Source organism: Homarus americanus, unplaced genomic scaffold, assembly GCF_018991925.1.
Source record: "Homarus americanus isolate GMGI-L3 unplaced genomic scaffold, GMGI_Hamer_2.0 scaffold39675, whole genome shotgun sequence".
In the NCBI taxonomy this organism is placed as follows: domain Eukaryota; kingdom Metazoa; phylum Arthropoda; class Malacostraca; order Decapoda; family Nephropidae; genus Homarus; species Homarus americanus.
The window spans coordinates 7577273-7591927 of record NW_024736071.1 but is presented as its reverse complement, the minus strand read 5'-3'; the positions used below and the strand labels follow the sequence as shown (position 1 = coordinate 7591927).

General features: G+C 44.1%; 1 protein-coding gene across 2 annotated transcripts in view; it reads right to left on the bottom strand.

Moving 5' to 3' along the window:
• The window catches only part of LOC121871777 (nuclear receptor coactivator 2-like), a 202352-nt gene extending 193330 nt beyond the window's left edge, over positions 1-9022 (bottom strand). The window contains exon 1 of one of the 2 annotated variants that reach the window (XM_042374248.1): positions 8882-9022. In XM_042374248.1, coding sequence (XP_042230182.1) covers positions 8882-8892 — 11 coding nt within the window. In that variant the 5' untranslated portion in view covers positions 8893-9022. The remainder of the gene's footprint in view (positions 1-8881) is intronic. The other variant, XM_042374249.1, reaches the window with a different exon arrangement.
• Between the last annotated feature and the right edge of the window lie 5633 nt (positions 9023-14655).

Here is a 14655-nt window from a genome sequence, read left to right as displayed (position 1 = left end):
AGAGGAAACTTCCAGAGTAACGGTGGCATGACGTGTGTTGCGACTGAGGTTGGAAAGTTGGAGGATGATGGATTGGATTTCATTGGCACTCTGACCATGGGAACAGACGGTAGAGAAGGGAAAGTCAAGAGATGGATCGTCATATATAAAGGGAACAATAATAATACGGTACATCTTATTACATACTGCAGTTGTAGACTCAGGTAACGGACACAAATAAGAACATAAGAACATAAGAATGGAGGAAACTGCAGCGGGCCTATTGGCCCATACTGGGCAGTCCCGTTTACACCTAACCCCTATTGCTCATATAAGCATCCAACCTATGTTTGAAGCAGTTCGGCGTATTCGAGTTAATGATGATATTTGGTAACTTGTTCCATTCATCCACTACTCTGTTTCCAAACCAGTGTTTACCTATTTCACGCCTAAATCTAAATTTGTCTAATTTAAAACCATTGTTACAGTTCGCTCCTGGTTGGATAGTTTGAGTACCTTAGTAATGTCCCCTTTGTTTAGCCCTGCCTTCCACTTATACACCTCTATCAGGTCGCCCCTCGCTCTACGTCTCTCAAGGGAGTGCAAATTAAGATGCTTTAACCTGTCTCTATACTCAAGGTTCCTAATGCCCGGGATTAGTCTTGTCATTCTCCTCTGAATTCTTTCCAAGGATTCTATATCCATTCTGTAATACGGTGACCAGAACTGAACTGCGTAATCCAGGTGTGGTCTCACAAGAGCAAGATACAGTTTTAGGATGACCTCGCTAGTCTTGTAACTAACACTCCTTTGTATGAACCCAAGTACTTTATTCGCCTTGTTACGAGCAAAAACACATTGTTTACTTGGCTTAAGGTTCCTACTTATCATTACTCCTAAATCTCTCTCGCAGTCGGATATCTCTATGGCATCGATGTTCATCTGGTATCTGGTTTCCCTGTTTACATCTCCTATACTGAGTACTTTACATTTGTCCACGTTGAATTTCATCTGCCATTTTTCAGACCATTCGAAAAATTTGTTTAGAGCTTCCTGTAGTTTTGCCGAGTCCTCGTCAGATTTGATAACACGTCCTATTTTAGTGTCATCAGCAAATTTACTTATGTTGCTGTCTATGCTGATATCTATGTCGTTTATGTATATAATAAATAATAATCCAAGTACTGAGCCTTGGGGAACTCCACTTGTGACGTTGCTCCAATGGGACTTAGTGCCGTTAATGCTCACTCGCTGTTTCCTGTCCTGTAACCACGCCCTAATCCATTTAAGGATGTCACCTTTGATGCCATGAGCTTCTACCTTTCTAATAAGTCTTTCGTGGGGGACTCTGTCGAAGGCTTTGCTAAAGTCGAGATATACCACATCATAATTGTGCCCCTCGTCCACAGGTACGGACGGCATCAAATTTTCAACGATGAATTTAGAACAAGTACTGTACTGGTCAGCCAAAAACATATACACACATTTCAAACACCCACGTCCAAGTACTATAATGCTAATTATAATGATCGCTCGTCGCGTTCGAGGATGGCCTACGCCTAGGACCACCTAGGCATGGATTAGTTTAAGGTGTGGAAACTGTCACCCAAAAAACAACCACACCCTGTTTTAATGAGTTGTATGACCCAGTGTTAATAGTCCGAGAAGACCGGGCAACTCGCCAACTGCACTGGCTAACCATTACCCCGGAACACGATCCGCAAATCGATTATCATCCAGGTTCTCAATTACTGCTGGGTAGATAGAGGTAAACAGCGAAAAAAAAAAAATGCCCATAATTTCACCCTGCCGGGTCCACTCGCTTGCGAGGCGAGCATGCTCATTATATATATATATATACATATATATATATATATATATATATATATATATATATATATATATATATATATATATATATATATATATATATATATATATATATATATATATATATATATATATATATATATATATATTCTGGTATGACACTAATGTAGGTACAATCCATTAGTCATTGACTCGAGGCTGTGTGTGTGTGTGTGTGTGTGTTATATGACCTACTTTTGACCATGCATTTATGACACCGATTTTTTACTATCACAAACCGATTTGGACTCTTTAATACCCGATTTTGACGATCCATTTGTCCTCGCTCACCTCATATTAATTTCTTCTTTTGCTGCCTTCCTCCCTTACAGTCATACACCATACACCTGGTGAAGGTAAGAGAGCCCTGGTTCAGTTACAACAGAAACCCGGTTGAAGGTGGCAGCTGTGGCCAGAGTAAGTATGTCGTCTTAGTCTTCTACAAAAAGGTGTGTGTGTGAATAATATGTAAACACACGAGTAAGTGTAGTAGATAGTTAATATGTGTACAAGAGGGGGCTGCAGCAGCCTGGCGTTTAGTCAAGTGTTAAAGTAACTAGATGATGTTAACCCATAAGACGATCACACACCACACCTGTGATTGTATACGGTGTGTGTGTGTGTGTGTCGCGCGCGCCTGAGGACATTGGTGTACCCAGGTTAGTGTACACAGGCGTGTATTAGCGGTGTGGGTGCGAGACGGAGGAGCACATGCGGGAGTGTGGTGGTGGGAGGATACACACGCACACGCGGCTCCAGCCACCACCTGTTACACGCCCTGCCGCAGCTGCCCTCTCCCCACGCCGCCACCACCACTACCTCCCTATGCCGCCACTACTAATACCTCCCCACGCCACCGCCACCACTACCCCATGCCGCCACCACCACTACCCCATGCCGCCACCACCACTACCCCATGCCGCCACCACCACTACCCCATGCCGCCACCACCACCACCTCCCCCATGCCGCCACCACCACCCCCATGCCGCCACCACCACTACCTCCCCATGCCGCCACCACCACCCCATGCCACCACCACTACCTCCCCATGTCGCCACTACCCTGCGCCGCCACCACTATAGCTCCATGCCGCCACCACTACTAGCTCTCCATGCCGCCACCACCACTACTCCCATGCCGCCACCACCACTACCTCCCATGTTGCCACCACCACCACTCCCCATGCCGCCACCACTACTAGCTCCCCATGTCGCCACTACCACTACCTCCCTATGCCGCCACCACTACTAGCTCTCCATGCCGCCTCCACCACTACGTCTCCACACAACATATATGAATGATAGGGGTTGGGTGTAAACTGGGGTGCCTAGCATGAACCAATACACCTGCTGCAGTTTCCTGCTTTAGTCCATATCTACGTTCTGCTCTTGTCGCTACCACCACCACTACTTCCGCCCCACGCCACCACTACCTCCTCCTCACGCCACCACTACCTCCGCCCCACGCCACCACTAACCTCCTCCCCACGGCGCCACCACTACTACCTCCCCACGCCATCATCACCACTACTTCCCCCAAGCTACCATTACCACTACCTCTCCATGTCAACACTACCACTATTTCCCTCACGCCACCTCTACCACCCACGCCACCACTAACTCCTCCCCATGCCACCACTAACTCCTTCCCACATCACCATCTTCCCATGAATCCATCACATACTCACACACTTCCATTACCAACAGAGCAATGAGCCACACCCCCCCCCTCCCCCATCACCACCATAAAAAATTTCAACCCCCTACAATACCATAAATTCCCATTACAATTTCACCTTATACCGCTACTACCTCCATAAACCACATCATCATCACTAACAACACCACCACCACCTCCAACACTCACAACCACCATCAACACAAACCCCCATCCCTTGTAATCAACGGCACTACCCTCACAAACCTTCTCACTCCACCAATATCACCACAAACCTCCACCACCTCCAACAACTCCACCACCCTCACAACCCCCACCACCAGGGCAATAAGCCGTGCACCCCACAACCACAAGTTGCTGGAAAGGAAAAGCCCCGGAATCGACGGCAAGTAAACACCAGGTAAGTGGCGGTGTGAGCCAGAGAGCGGCGCTACAATTGCCATGGTGGTGGTGTGACTCCAGGTGGGCCAGACAAACAAGGTAAGACCCACCAGGTACACGCCTCATTATGCCTAAATCCTCCATTTCTCATCTACCCGGCCACTTCATTACCGCGCAAGAGAGAACGGCAGGTAATAACCTGGGGTAATCGGGAAATCACCGGACCTGTGCCTAATGCCTAAATAAGTATTTGAACTGAACTGGCTATCAATAACCTTTTCGACTCTGGTATAATACAAAAATTCTAACCGATAATTGAGAAAGTCAATTTTCTTTTGGCGTGTTTTATAATTTGTAACGCTTTTCGACCAAAAATATATTCATCATAATTTTGTACATCAGCGACATATTACAGCAATTATTTCCATATCGTGTACCTACATTTCCTATATGTAAAAAGTGTTATATAAATAAATATATAAATAAATAAATAAATAAATAAATAAATATATATATATATATATATATATATATATATATATATATATATATATATATATATATATATATATATATATAATGTATGTGTGTGCGCGCGCGCTCTCGGAGTCTGACACCTGACCCAGCTCGACTACTAACACACGCCCACCCGCATAAGATACAGCTCACGTGACGCCCAGAGTCCCGCACACAACCACTACCGCCCTGTAGCCTACATAATCACACACCCACAAACTCCTGCATAGACTCAAACACACCCGTACAACCACATCTTCAAGCGTTCCTAAACTAATGATCTTATGTGCAAAAAGTATTTTTTTTTTACGTCAAGCACCACCAACACGAGGGGCCACAACTTCAAGCTCGCCAAGTTATCATGCATAACGAACATAAGGAAATAATTCTCATAAAATACTATTTTCGTAATAGAACTCCCGTTCGGGCTTAAAACGAATTTTTATCAATACTTCTTCACAGAGAGGGTGTTACATCTATGGAACAGTCTACCAACCCAAGCTGTGGACTCGAAAATAGTACTGGGCTTCATAATAAATAGCCCCAAACAAAACTATCAGGAACAATGGATCCTGCGAATGTAGGACGTATGGGCCATGGGTCAAAGTAATACTGTATAAATAAAAACATAATTATCATATACGTGAAATGTCAGTTTATTTCATATGTCAATTCATCGCAAGAAATAAAAAACCAAAGCAAGGCTAACCTAAGGTTCCCAGAGGGTATTGAGGGGGATTATAATTTAGTAAGAAAATTTTTGATCCATGGCCCAAAAGTCCATCCTACATATAGCTCGTGGCCAAAACGTCCAGGGGTAGTGGCCCATGGCCAAAACGTCCGAATATCGGATCCTACACAGGAAACTTCCCTCAGCATGGCCACCTCTAGTTGGTGGCCATAAGGTAAACAATAAACCATTCTACCATAATAAATCTAGGACGTAAAAACAAACATTTTATTTTATCTGAAACTAATTTTTTTAATAAAATATAAAAACACATGAAAGAAGTTTATAAATCTACCGAGAGAACTTTAAAGTTCCAATTCCATCAGCGTAACACTTGACCACTAAAATTCCATACTCTTTTTCCACTAGTTCCTCCCTCCTGTAGTATACTTGTATTAGCTCTTCTGTAGTAAGGTAGTAAGGAATATGACAGGTGTTTAATTTGACGAGGAACATACCCAAGACTAGAAACTTTGGGCCGTCTGCTACATGTTCACACATACGCCTGTGCCTGTGGTCCCCTGCTTTGCTGTGGGCCTCTAAGGGCGTCGACGCACACCAGAATATACACACCCTCCAATTCTTCACACATTCAGTATATCGCCTTAATTAACAACCGCCTTACACTTCTCAGATACATATTACACGTCTACGACGGAAACATTGAAAATGTTGACTCTAAAACAAGGAATTAGCTCTTCTATATAGATAGATTACAACCAAAGATAAAAATAGAACATAATAATATCAAAACGGCCATTTGGCAACACTTCACAGCCCGGATGAAGCTGGCGTTGCGCTGCCAAGTTTCATTTTCTTCCTATTAGCCCCACATTTACAACTGCATTTGCCACCTTCATCGGCCCTCAGTCCATACTTCTCTCTTAAACCGATTGCACGGAAAATAAACGACCATGAAAATAATGTAAATCAAACACATGCAAGCATAGTACTCGTCAACATACCGATGTATACATAATAGTCGACGGTCGACACGTTGCCGCTCCTCTTTTCAGAGCGTCTCGTACGCTCACTCTTACATCAGCTGAGAAGTGTTACTATGCGGGAAAAATTATTACCTTCATAGCAACCTGCATTTATAGAAGCCGACAAATGTGAACAACATTCATCAATAATCAATGTAACTCAGCCGAGGAATAAAAGCGACTTGTACTCTTGTTGTGGGACAACAAAAACAGGCACAGCCCACGAGCATCTCCCAAGCACTAGGCTAACGCTACTCCCTTCTCATACACACCCAACACAACTTTATTTAACCTTGCATTAATCATATTAATATAAACAAGTGTAATCGCAAAAATATCAATACTTTCCGATATAATCTATATTTAATATATGAACATTAAGAACAAACTCACAATAAAACATTCATGGCTATTTTCACTCACTGGAGCTCGGCCATCACAGAGCCAACAGGTAAAACAGTATACATGTCAGTATAAAAACTTTGTAGAATTACTCCAATCAATACAACTTGCAGATATTTCAAAGACAAACAGGTGCACCAACACAAGCAAGAGAACTGCGTAGCCTAAAGCCGGTGGACACAGCGCCTTCCCCACAACACTGAATAACTAGCCTCGGTGATTCACCACACAACAAAAACATCCTGAACTGGTTCCAACAATTATACAATTAATATATATATTTCGTGCAGCCAACTACATACCATATAACAACACCAAACTGATAAATAAATCACAAACAATATTTCCAACACATGTAAATGCATTAATGTAACAATAGACAACAACATCAAAAGCAAGACCAAAACAAGCCAACTCTCCAGCCCACCCTCCACTTTCACTGTGACACCACCCCCACCACAAGACATGAATCAATCATCACACTCCCACAGTAATCGGTCTTCACACACACACACACACACACTGCACACGAGCTCCTCAGTGTTTACACAACATTCATACTTCCCAAGCTCACCTATGCCTCCCCCACCTGGTCTTCCTCCCTAAATGCCACACAACGTAAACACCTAGAAAAAGTGCAAAAGAGGGCATGCAAGATTATTCTCTCCCCTTCCTACTCCACATATCAAGAAGCGCTCAACACACTGACCCTTTCGACTCTCACTGACCATCACCACGACCTCATCTGCAAATTTGGCAAGAAGCTTCTACACTATCCCCGACACCGGCTTCTACTACCACCTGAGATCCCTAGTCCGAGAATTGCTGTTCGACACCACAACCGCATCCAGCCCATACGTGCACGAACTGATCGCTATAAGAACAGCCCAGTCCCTACCATTGTAAAAATTATCAATAACTTGTAATAAATCAGTGTATTCACTCCCAGTAAACACTACTCCTTGCACTGTCACTATGTTGAAATGAACTGTAGTTTGAGCTTTTCCCCATCTAGTTATTATATGTCTGATTTGTGTCACTTATGTTACTTGTATATTATTTGTAATTCGTAACCCATTCCCCAAATATGTAACTGTATATTTTCAGCCTTCTGGCTGCCAAGCTCTTTCAATAAACCGTTAATTATTATTATTATTATTATTATTATTATTATTATTATTATTATTATTATTATTATTATTATTATTATTATTATTACACTAGAAAAATAACAAACTAGCATAACACCGCACAGAGATTGTTCCCATCCATGGTCACCTCCTCACCAAAGTTAAACCACACAGCCATCCACCCAAAAGTTTCACACTTCCTAAGTTTTGTTTCATTTTTACTTTTTCAATTTAACAGTCCACGAGACAAGTACTGGGTGTTCAACATAGCAATAATAATCAGGACACAATATCCAATGTGTACCATCGACTAATGTGCCACGAGACACATCAAAACAAGCTTCAAGTTACCCGCCAAAAAACACAGTGACCATATTTTTCTAACACGTGGAAGGTATTTACTGGGTGTTTAATGCCGGAGGCCCACATGAGGCAGTACCGGGATAAATATCCAGACTCTTAACTCACAACGTTCTCTCGACACAGCGTTCAAATCTGGAACGGACGGATGAACAACTCCCCCTCAAGTCTCATTCCGTTAAGAGACTGGCTGATTCGAGTACTATATGTACAGTATACTGGTAAATACATCCCTACTAATAAAGTAACACCTTCATTGTAATCACTACAAGCGAATTACTCAAACTGTACTGCATACTTAAATCTACACTCATAATTGTGGCGGTGTAAGCCTGAGTGTTATACTGTGTGTGACGAGCGTTGCTGGAAGTGGAGCGAACTTGACCCACTGCCACCATGACACTTACCCGCCACCACCCACAGGTAATCCACCCCACCTACTGCTATCATGGCACTTACCCGCCACCACCCACAAATAACCCACCCACACCTACTGCTACCGTGGCACTTACTCGCCACCACCCATAAGTAACCACCTACCCCACCTACTGTCACCGTGGCACTTACCCGCCAAGTGTAGCATGCACACACAAGTAGTCTCTCTCTCTCTCTCTCTCTCTCTCTCTCACACACAAGTAGCCCACCACAACCTTCAGTGCCTAGTCATCAGAACGTGTGTGTGTGTGTGTGTCCTCCCCCAACACAACCAACACACACACACACCATCGACACTTCCTAAACCCACTCGTATATATAAAACCTCGTGACAGTGAACAACCCTACCCGTTGCATGCCACGATCTGTCAGTGCACGCTACTGTTCATCATAGCATGCCTCCTGAACACCTACCTAACAACCATGGTATTCCTGAAGGCAGCAACGCGACCGCCACCACTGCACTAGTACACACTGGCCAGGCCACTCACATACTGAGGAGAACCTGCCCGCACCGCCTACCCCTCCACCCCACTACCACTGAACTTGACCTACTAACTGAATTAGGACGCAGGATGGACGGGGAAGCGGGGGGAGAGGTGGGGGAGGCACTGGCACTGATGACGCAAGTGGTATAAACGCCGGTATGCGTCAAACGCGTCACGGGAAAAACATTACTACACTCACAGGTGGCAGCAGCGAGCCGCTTCCTCCCTGCTTGTAACTAGGTCACCGCTCACCTGTTAGTTTATAATATCTATGTCAAAGGCACCCACTTCCCAACTACCCTTCTTTTCAATACGTAATTGACTATCTGTGTTGAACTTCAGTGGGTACGTTATCGATGGTAACCTAAATAAGAAGAGCTTCAAACACTAGGTCGTGGCACCTAATCGAAAGTGGATCTATCCATCTGACATACATAGATAACATGGCTCAGGCTCACCTCACCACCCGATCCTAACAAACACATGAACTTGTGTACGTCTGCCTTGCGCTTAACACCCAACCATAACAAAGAAACAGACATGTACACGTCTCCCCCACACTCAACCCACCATCCTAACACAGAACCCAACCTGGACATAAGCATTTACGTATCTGATGGTATTTAAGCAAACAAAATTATCATCCTTGTATAACGCTCAAATTACACTCCGGTACGATAATGTTTGCCTATTATAATGGGATCCACATTTAATCAGGCACAGGTAGCGTATTTCTTAGGGCATTCCGGACCACCAGCTCAGGAATCTGGACGTGAGGCAATAAATGTTGTACCGTAAATACATTAATAAAGAAGCCCAGTGTCATATTCTAACCCTTCAAAACGCAATACCCCTCCAACTCCTCAAAGGCAAGACCCCTCCAACCCTATAAAGGTAAGACCCCATCTGTCATGGTTTTGGGTGGATCGGTGGTATATGAGTGGATTACATTATATAAAGATAATAATATGTCGTATTTCTTATTTCTTACCGAAGAGTTCGATACCTTCACACTGATTACTTACAGGAGATTATGGCGTTTCTACGTAGAAGTTCACTCCACCACTCGACATTCCATGATTTATACTTGATAAATGATGATTTAACGAATTCCATTAATTTTCAACATCCATCTAAGTTATTGGTTATAATTTGTCATAACCAATCAGTCATTACCTTTAGTAATAATAAGATAGGATCACAGAAACGGGCAGATAATTTCACTTACATTTATTTGTCAAGCATCCATACAATGATTTACAATTTGCATGGATATATGAATCACTCACGTTCACGCTGTAGTAAAATTAATCTTCTAAAAAAAGAATTTTCAACTTGGGGACACATGTGATTACTCTACTGTGGGTATGCCTTAACAGAGCCTTAATTCTTCAATTGATACATTTACTGCCAGCCTGGATTGTTTTTGTTGCAACCAGGCTTCTGCACAAGAACTTCTTTCCACGGCCATAACAACAAAAAGTACTCTTGGGTTACCACACATGGTCTCGAGTCACTGACAGTCACTGTAGACGGTTGTCGCGGCAGGGAGTACTGGTAAGCGTGACTTGAATTAACCACTTAGGTGCAATAGGCCTGCCTGGATTGCTTTTGTCGCAACCAGGCTTCCACACGTAATATTTCCATGGGAATAACAAACCTAGGTTAACACACTTAATCTCGTGTCGATCACGGTCACTGTAGACGGGTGTCGTGCAGGAGAACTCTGTAAGCGTGAATTGATTAACCATTTACTGTAGGTTTGATAGGCCAGCCTGGATTGCTCTTGTTGCAACCAGGCTTCCACACGTGATATTTCCACGGGGATACAAACCTAGGTTAACACACTTAGTCTCGTGTCGACGACGGTTCACAGGACGGAGTGGCGGTGGAGGACTCTGTGTGGTGTGGTGTCCCGCTCCCTTTCAGGAGGGAGAGGATGGAGACAGCGTCTTAACTATGCCATGGTCGTCGGGATACTACTAAAAATGAGGTTTTTGGGTGTGAAGCTATGAATAGTACAACACTGTCTCACTGGCCCCCCTAAAGGCTGGCTAACATACACTGATGGAAAATACATATCCCAGTTATGCCTCGACGGGTGTCTTATCTCTAGTAAAACAAACTTTGGAGTTGGTTGCGTGGGTAAGCCTAACGCAACCCATGACACCATCCAACCCCACAAAGGCAAGACCCCCTCCAACCCCCAAAAACCAAGGAACCTAAGATTTTACAGAAGGTAAGGAATTGCCATCGGAAATTTACCTGAAGTCAATTAAGAGCTCCAAACACAATAATAAATACTGTAATTATATTATTCTTGCCAGCCTTATCAGGACAGTAGTGCTTGTTATGACCCCACATTTCCTAGTGATTGTGGTGACGTGGTGATCATGACCCACTGTATTATCATCACCAGGTAAGCATTGTAGTGACCTAGTGCTCATGACCCACTGTATTATCATCACCAGGTGTCATGGGTCGCATTAGGCTTACCCACGCAACCAACTCCAAAGTTTGTTTTACTAGAGATAAGACGCCCGGCGAGGCATAACTGGGATATGCATTTTCCATTAGTGTATGTTAGCCAGCCTTTAGGGGGGTGGGCAGTGAAACAGTGTTGTACTGTTCATCACTTCACACCCAAAAACCTCATTTTAAGTAGTATCCCGACGACCATGGCATAGTTAAGACGTCGTCTCCATCCTCTCCCTCCTGAAAGGGGGCGGGACACCACACCACACAGAGTCCTCCACCGCCACTCCGTCCTATGGGCCGTCATTGACACGAGACTAAGCGTGTTAACCTAGGTTGTTATCCCCGTGGAAATATCATGTGTGGATGCCTGGTTGCAACAAGAGCAATCCAAGCTGGCCTATCAAACCTACAGTAAATGGTTAATCAATTCACGCTTAGAGTTCTCCTGCACGACACCCGTCTACAGTGACCGTGATCGACACGAGACTAAGTGTGTTAACCTAGGTTTGTTATCCTCGTGGAAATATCACGTGTGGAAGCCTGGTTCCGACAAAAGCAATCCATGCTGGTCTATTGCACCTAAATGGTTAATTCAAGTCACGCTTACCAGTTCTCCTTGCTGCGACAACCGTCTACAGTGACTGTCAGTGGCGCGAGACCATGTGTGGTAACCCAAGAGTACTTTTTGTTGTTCTGGCCTGTGGAAAGAAGTTCTTGTGATGAAGCCTGGTTGCAACAAAAACAATCCAGGCTGGCAGTAAATGTATCAATTGAAGAATTAAGGCTCTGTTAAGTCATACCCATAGTAGAGTAATCACTTGTGTCCCCAAGTTGAAATTCTCCTTTAGAAGATTAATTTTATTACAGCGTGAACGTGAGTGATTCATATATCCATGCAAATTGTAAATCATTGTATGGAGGCTTGACAAATAAATGTAAGTGCAATTATCTGCCCGTATCTGTGATCCTATCTTATTATTACTAAAGGTAATGACTGATTGGTTATGACAAAGTATAACCAATAACTTAGATGGATGTTGGAAATTAATGGAATTCATTAAATCATCATTTATCAAGTATAAATCATGGAATGTCGAGTGGTGGAGTGAACTTCTACGTAGATACGCCATAATCTCCTGTAAGTAACCAGTGTGAAGGTATCGAACTCTACGGTAAGAAATAAGGAATACGACATATTATTATCTTTATATAATGTAATCCACTCATATACCACCGATCAAATCAAAACCATGTCACCAGATAAGCATTGTGGTGACCTGGTGCGCATGACCCACTGTATTATCATCACCAGGTAAGCATTGTGGTGACCTCGTGCGCATGATCCACTGTATTATCATCACCAGGTAAACATTGTGGTGACCTGGTGCGCATGACCCACTGTATTATCATCACCAGGTAAGCATTGTGGTGACCTCGTGCGCATGACCCACCGTATTATCATCACCAGGTAAGCATTGTGGTGACCTGGTGCTCTTGACCCATTTTATCATCACCAATAGATAAAAACAGTGGAGATGACCAGATACCCACAACCTACCAGTATCATCACCAGGTACACACAGTGGAGATGACCAGGTACCCACGACCTGCCAGTATTATGACAACAGGTAAATAAGAGTCAGCCGACAGGTAAACTTCCCTACCCGGATCACTTCCAGGAACTACAACAGAGCTTCATGACGTCATCGTTATGCGTCACCTGCGCCAACATCCTGAGCGGGAGGAGGTTGGTGGGGAGGAAGAAGAGCGGGAGGAGGTTGGTGGGGAGGAAGAAGAGCGGGAGGAGGTTGGTGGGGGAGTAAGAAGTGTGGGAGGAGGTTGGTGGGGAAGTAAGAAGAGTGGGAGGAGGTTGGTGGGGAAGTAAGAAGAGGGAGGAGGTTGATGGGGAGAGAGAAGAGTGGGAGGAGGTTAGTGGGGAGGGTTGGGGTGAGGCAAAGGACTGGGGGAAAGGGGAGGAGGACGGGGGATAATTACTAGGGAGGAGAGCAGACAAAAAAATGGGAAAAGGGGTGATGAGATAGAGATGGGCGTGTATGGAAGGGAGAGGTTATAGGTGAATGATGGAGGTGATTGAGGGATTGAGAGGAAGTAGTGTGTGTGTGTGTGTGTGTGTGTGTGTGTGTGTGTGGAGAGGGGGAGGGGAGTTAAGGTGCGGTGAATGAGGCCCTATGGGGAGACAAAATACATAACAACCCCCGGCAGTAAGACACAGTTCCCGTCACACCTGTGTACCAGATCATTGAATTATGATGTATCCTTGACAGTACACCTGTAAATCTCTCTCTCTCTCTCTCTCTCTCGGGAGCCACACATGGTAACCCTAATCTTATCACCATCAGTGGTCGTCGTGGTACTCCCCAGTCCTCCGTCACTACCGTCGATAACACCACCAATACTGTCCTCCTACTCCAAGCTTTGCACAATAAAATTTTTAAACTAAAAATTAAAATCTTCCCCCTGATGGTCTTCGTCCTCCTGATGGTCGTCTTCTTCCTCCTCCTCCTCCCCCTCCTGATGGTCTTTCTCCTCCTGCTCCTCCCCCTGATGGTCCTACTCTTCCTCCTCCTCTCGAAGGTCCTCCTCCTGATGGTCCTCCTACACCTCTCTCTCTCACCGCTACAATACCTTTTGATGGTAATTATATAACTTCTGTGCTTGGTGGCGCGACAGGTGGTGGTGAGCAGGACAACCCGTGGCTTAGTGAGGTGACGCACCACTATAGGTAGCCTACACTAGTATAAGAACAACACGACTCAGGATCAATAGCGATGAGTAAGTGTGTTATGTTTCTCCCTCAGTAAATAAGTTAGTTAGAGAGAGTCATTACTAACAATCCACTGTATATACTATATACATAAGTTATACAAACACATAACTCGACACACACTTTACTGAGAGTATCTCAAACGATAAAAATCGAGAAAAAATATCCTAGTAATGAATAAAAAATACAGCATAAAAATACTGTATCATATGGTAAACACAGATAAAACCTCTATTACACATAATCATCAGATACGGTGTGCTCATACTACACCTGGACGTAATTGGCGATGACCGACAACAGGTGTTCCTGTCTGACGCGGACCAACTTCGCCTGACTAGTGTTCTGGCCAGCACATAACAAACATTACCCGGAAAAACTTGCTACCTATACCACAACTTTTCCAAATGTTTTCTTCAGTGTTCTTCACAGAGATC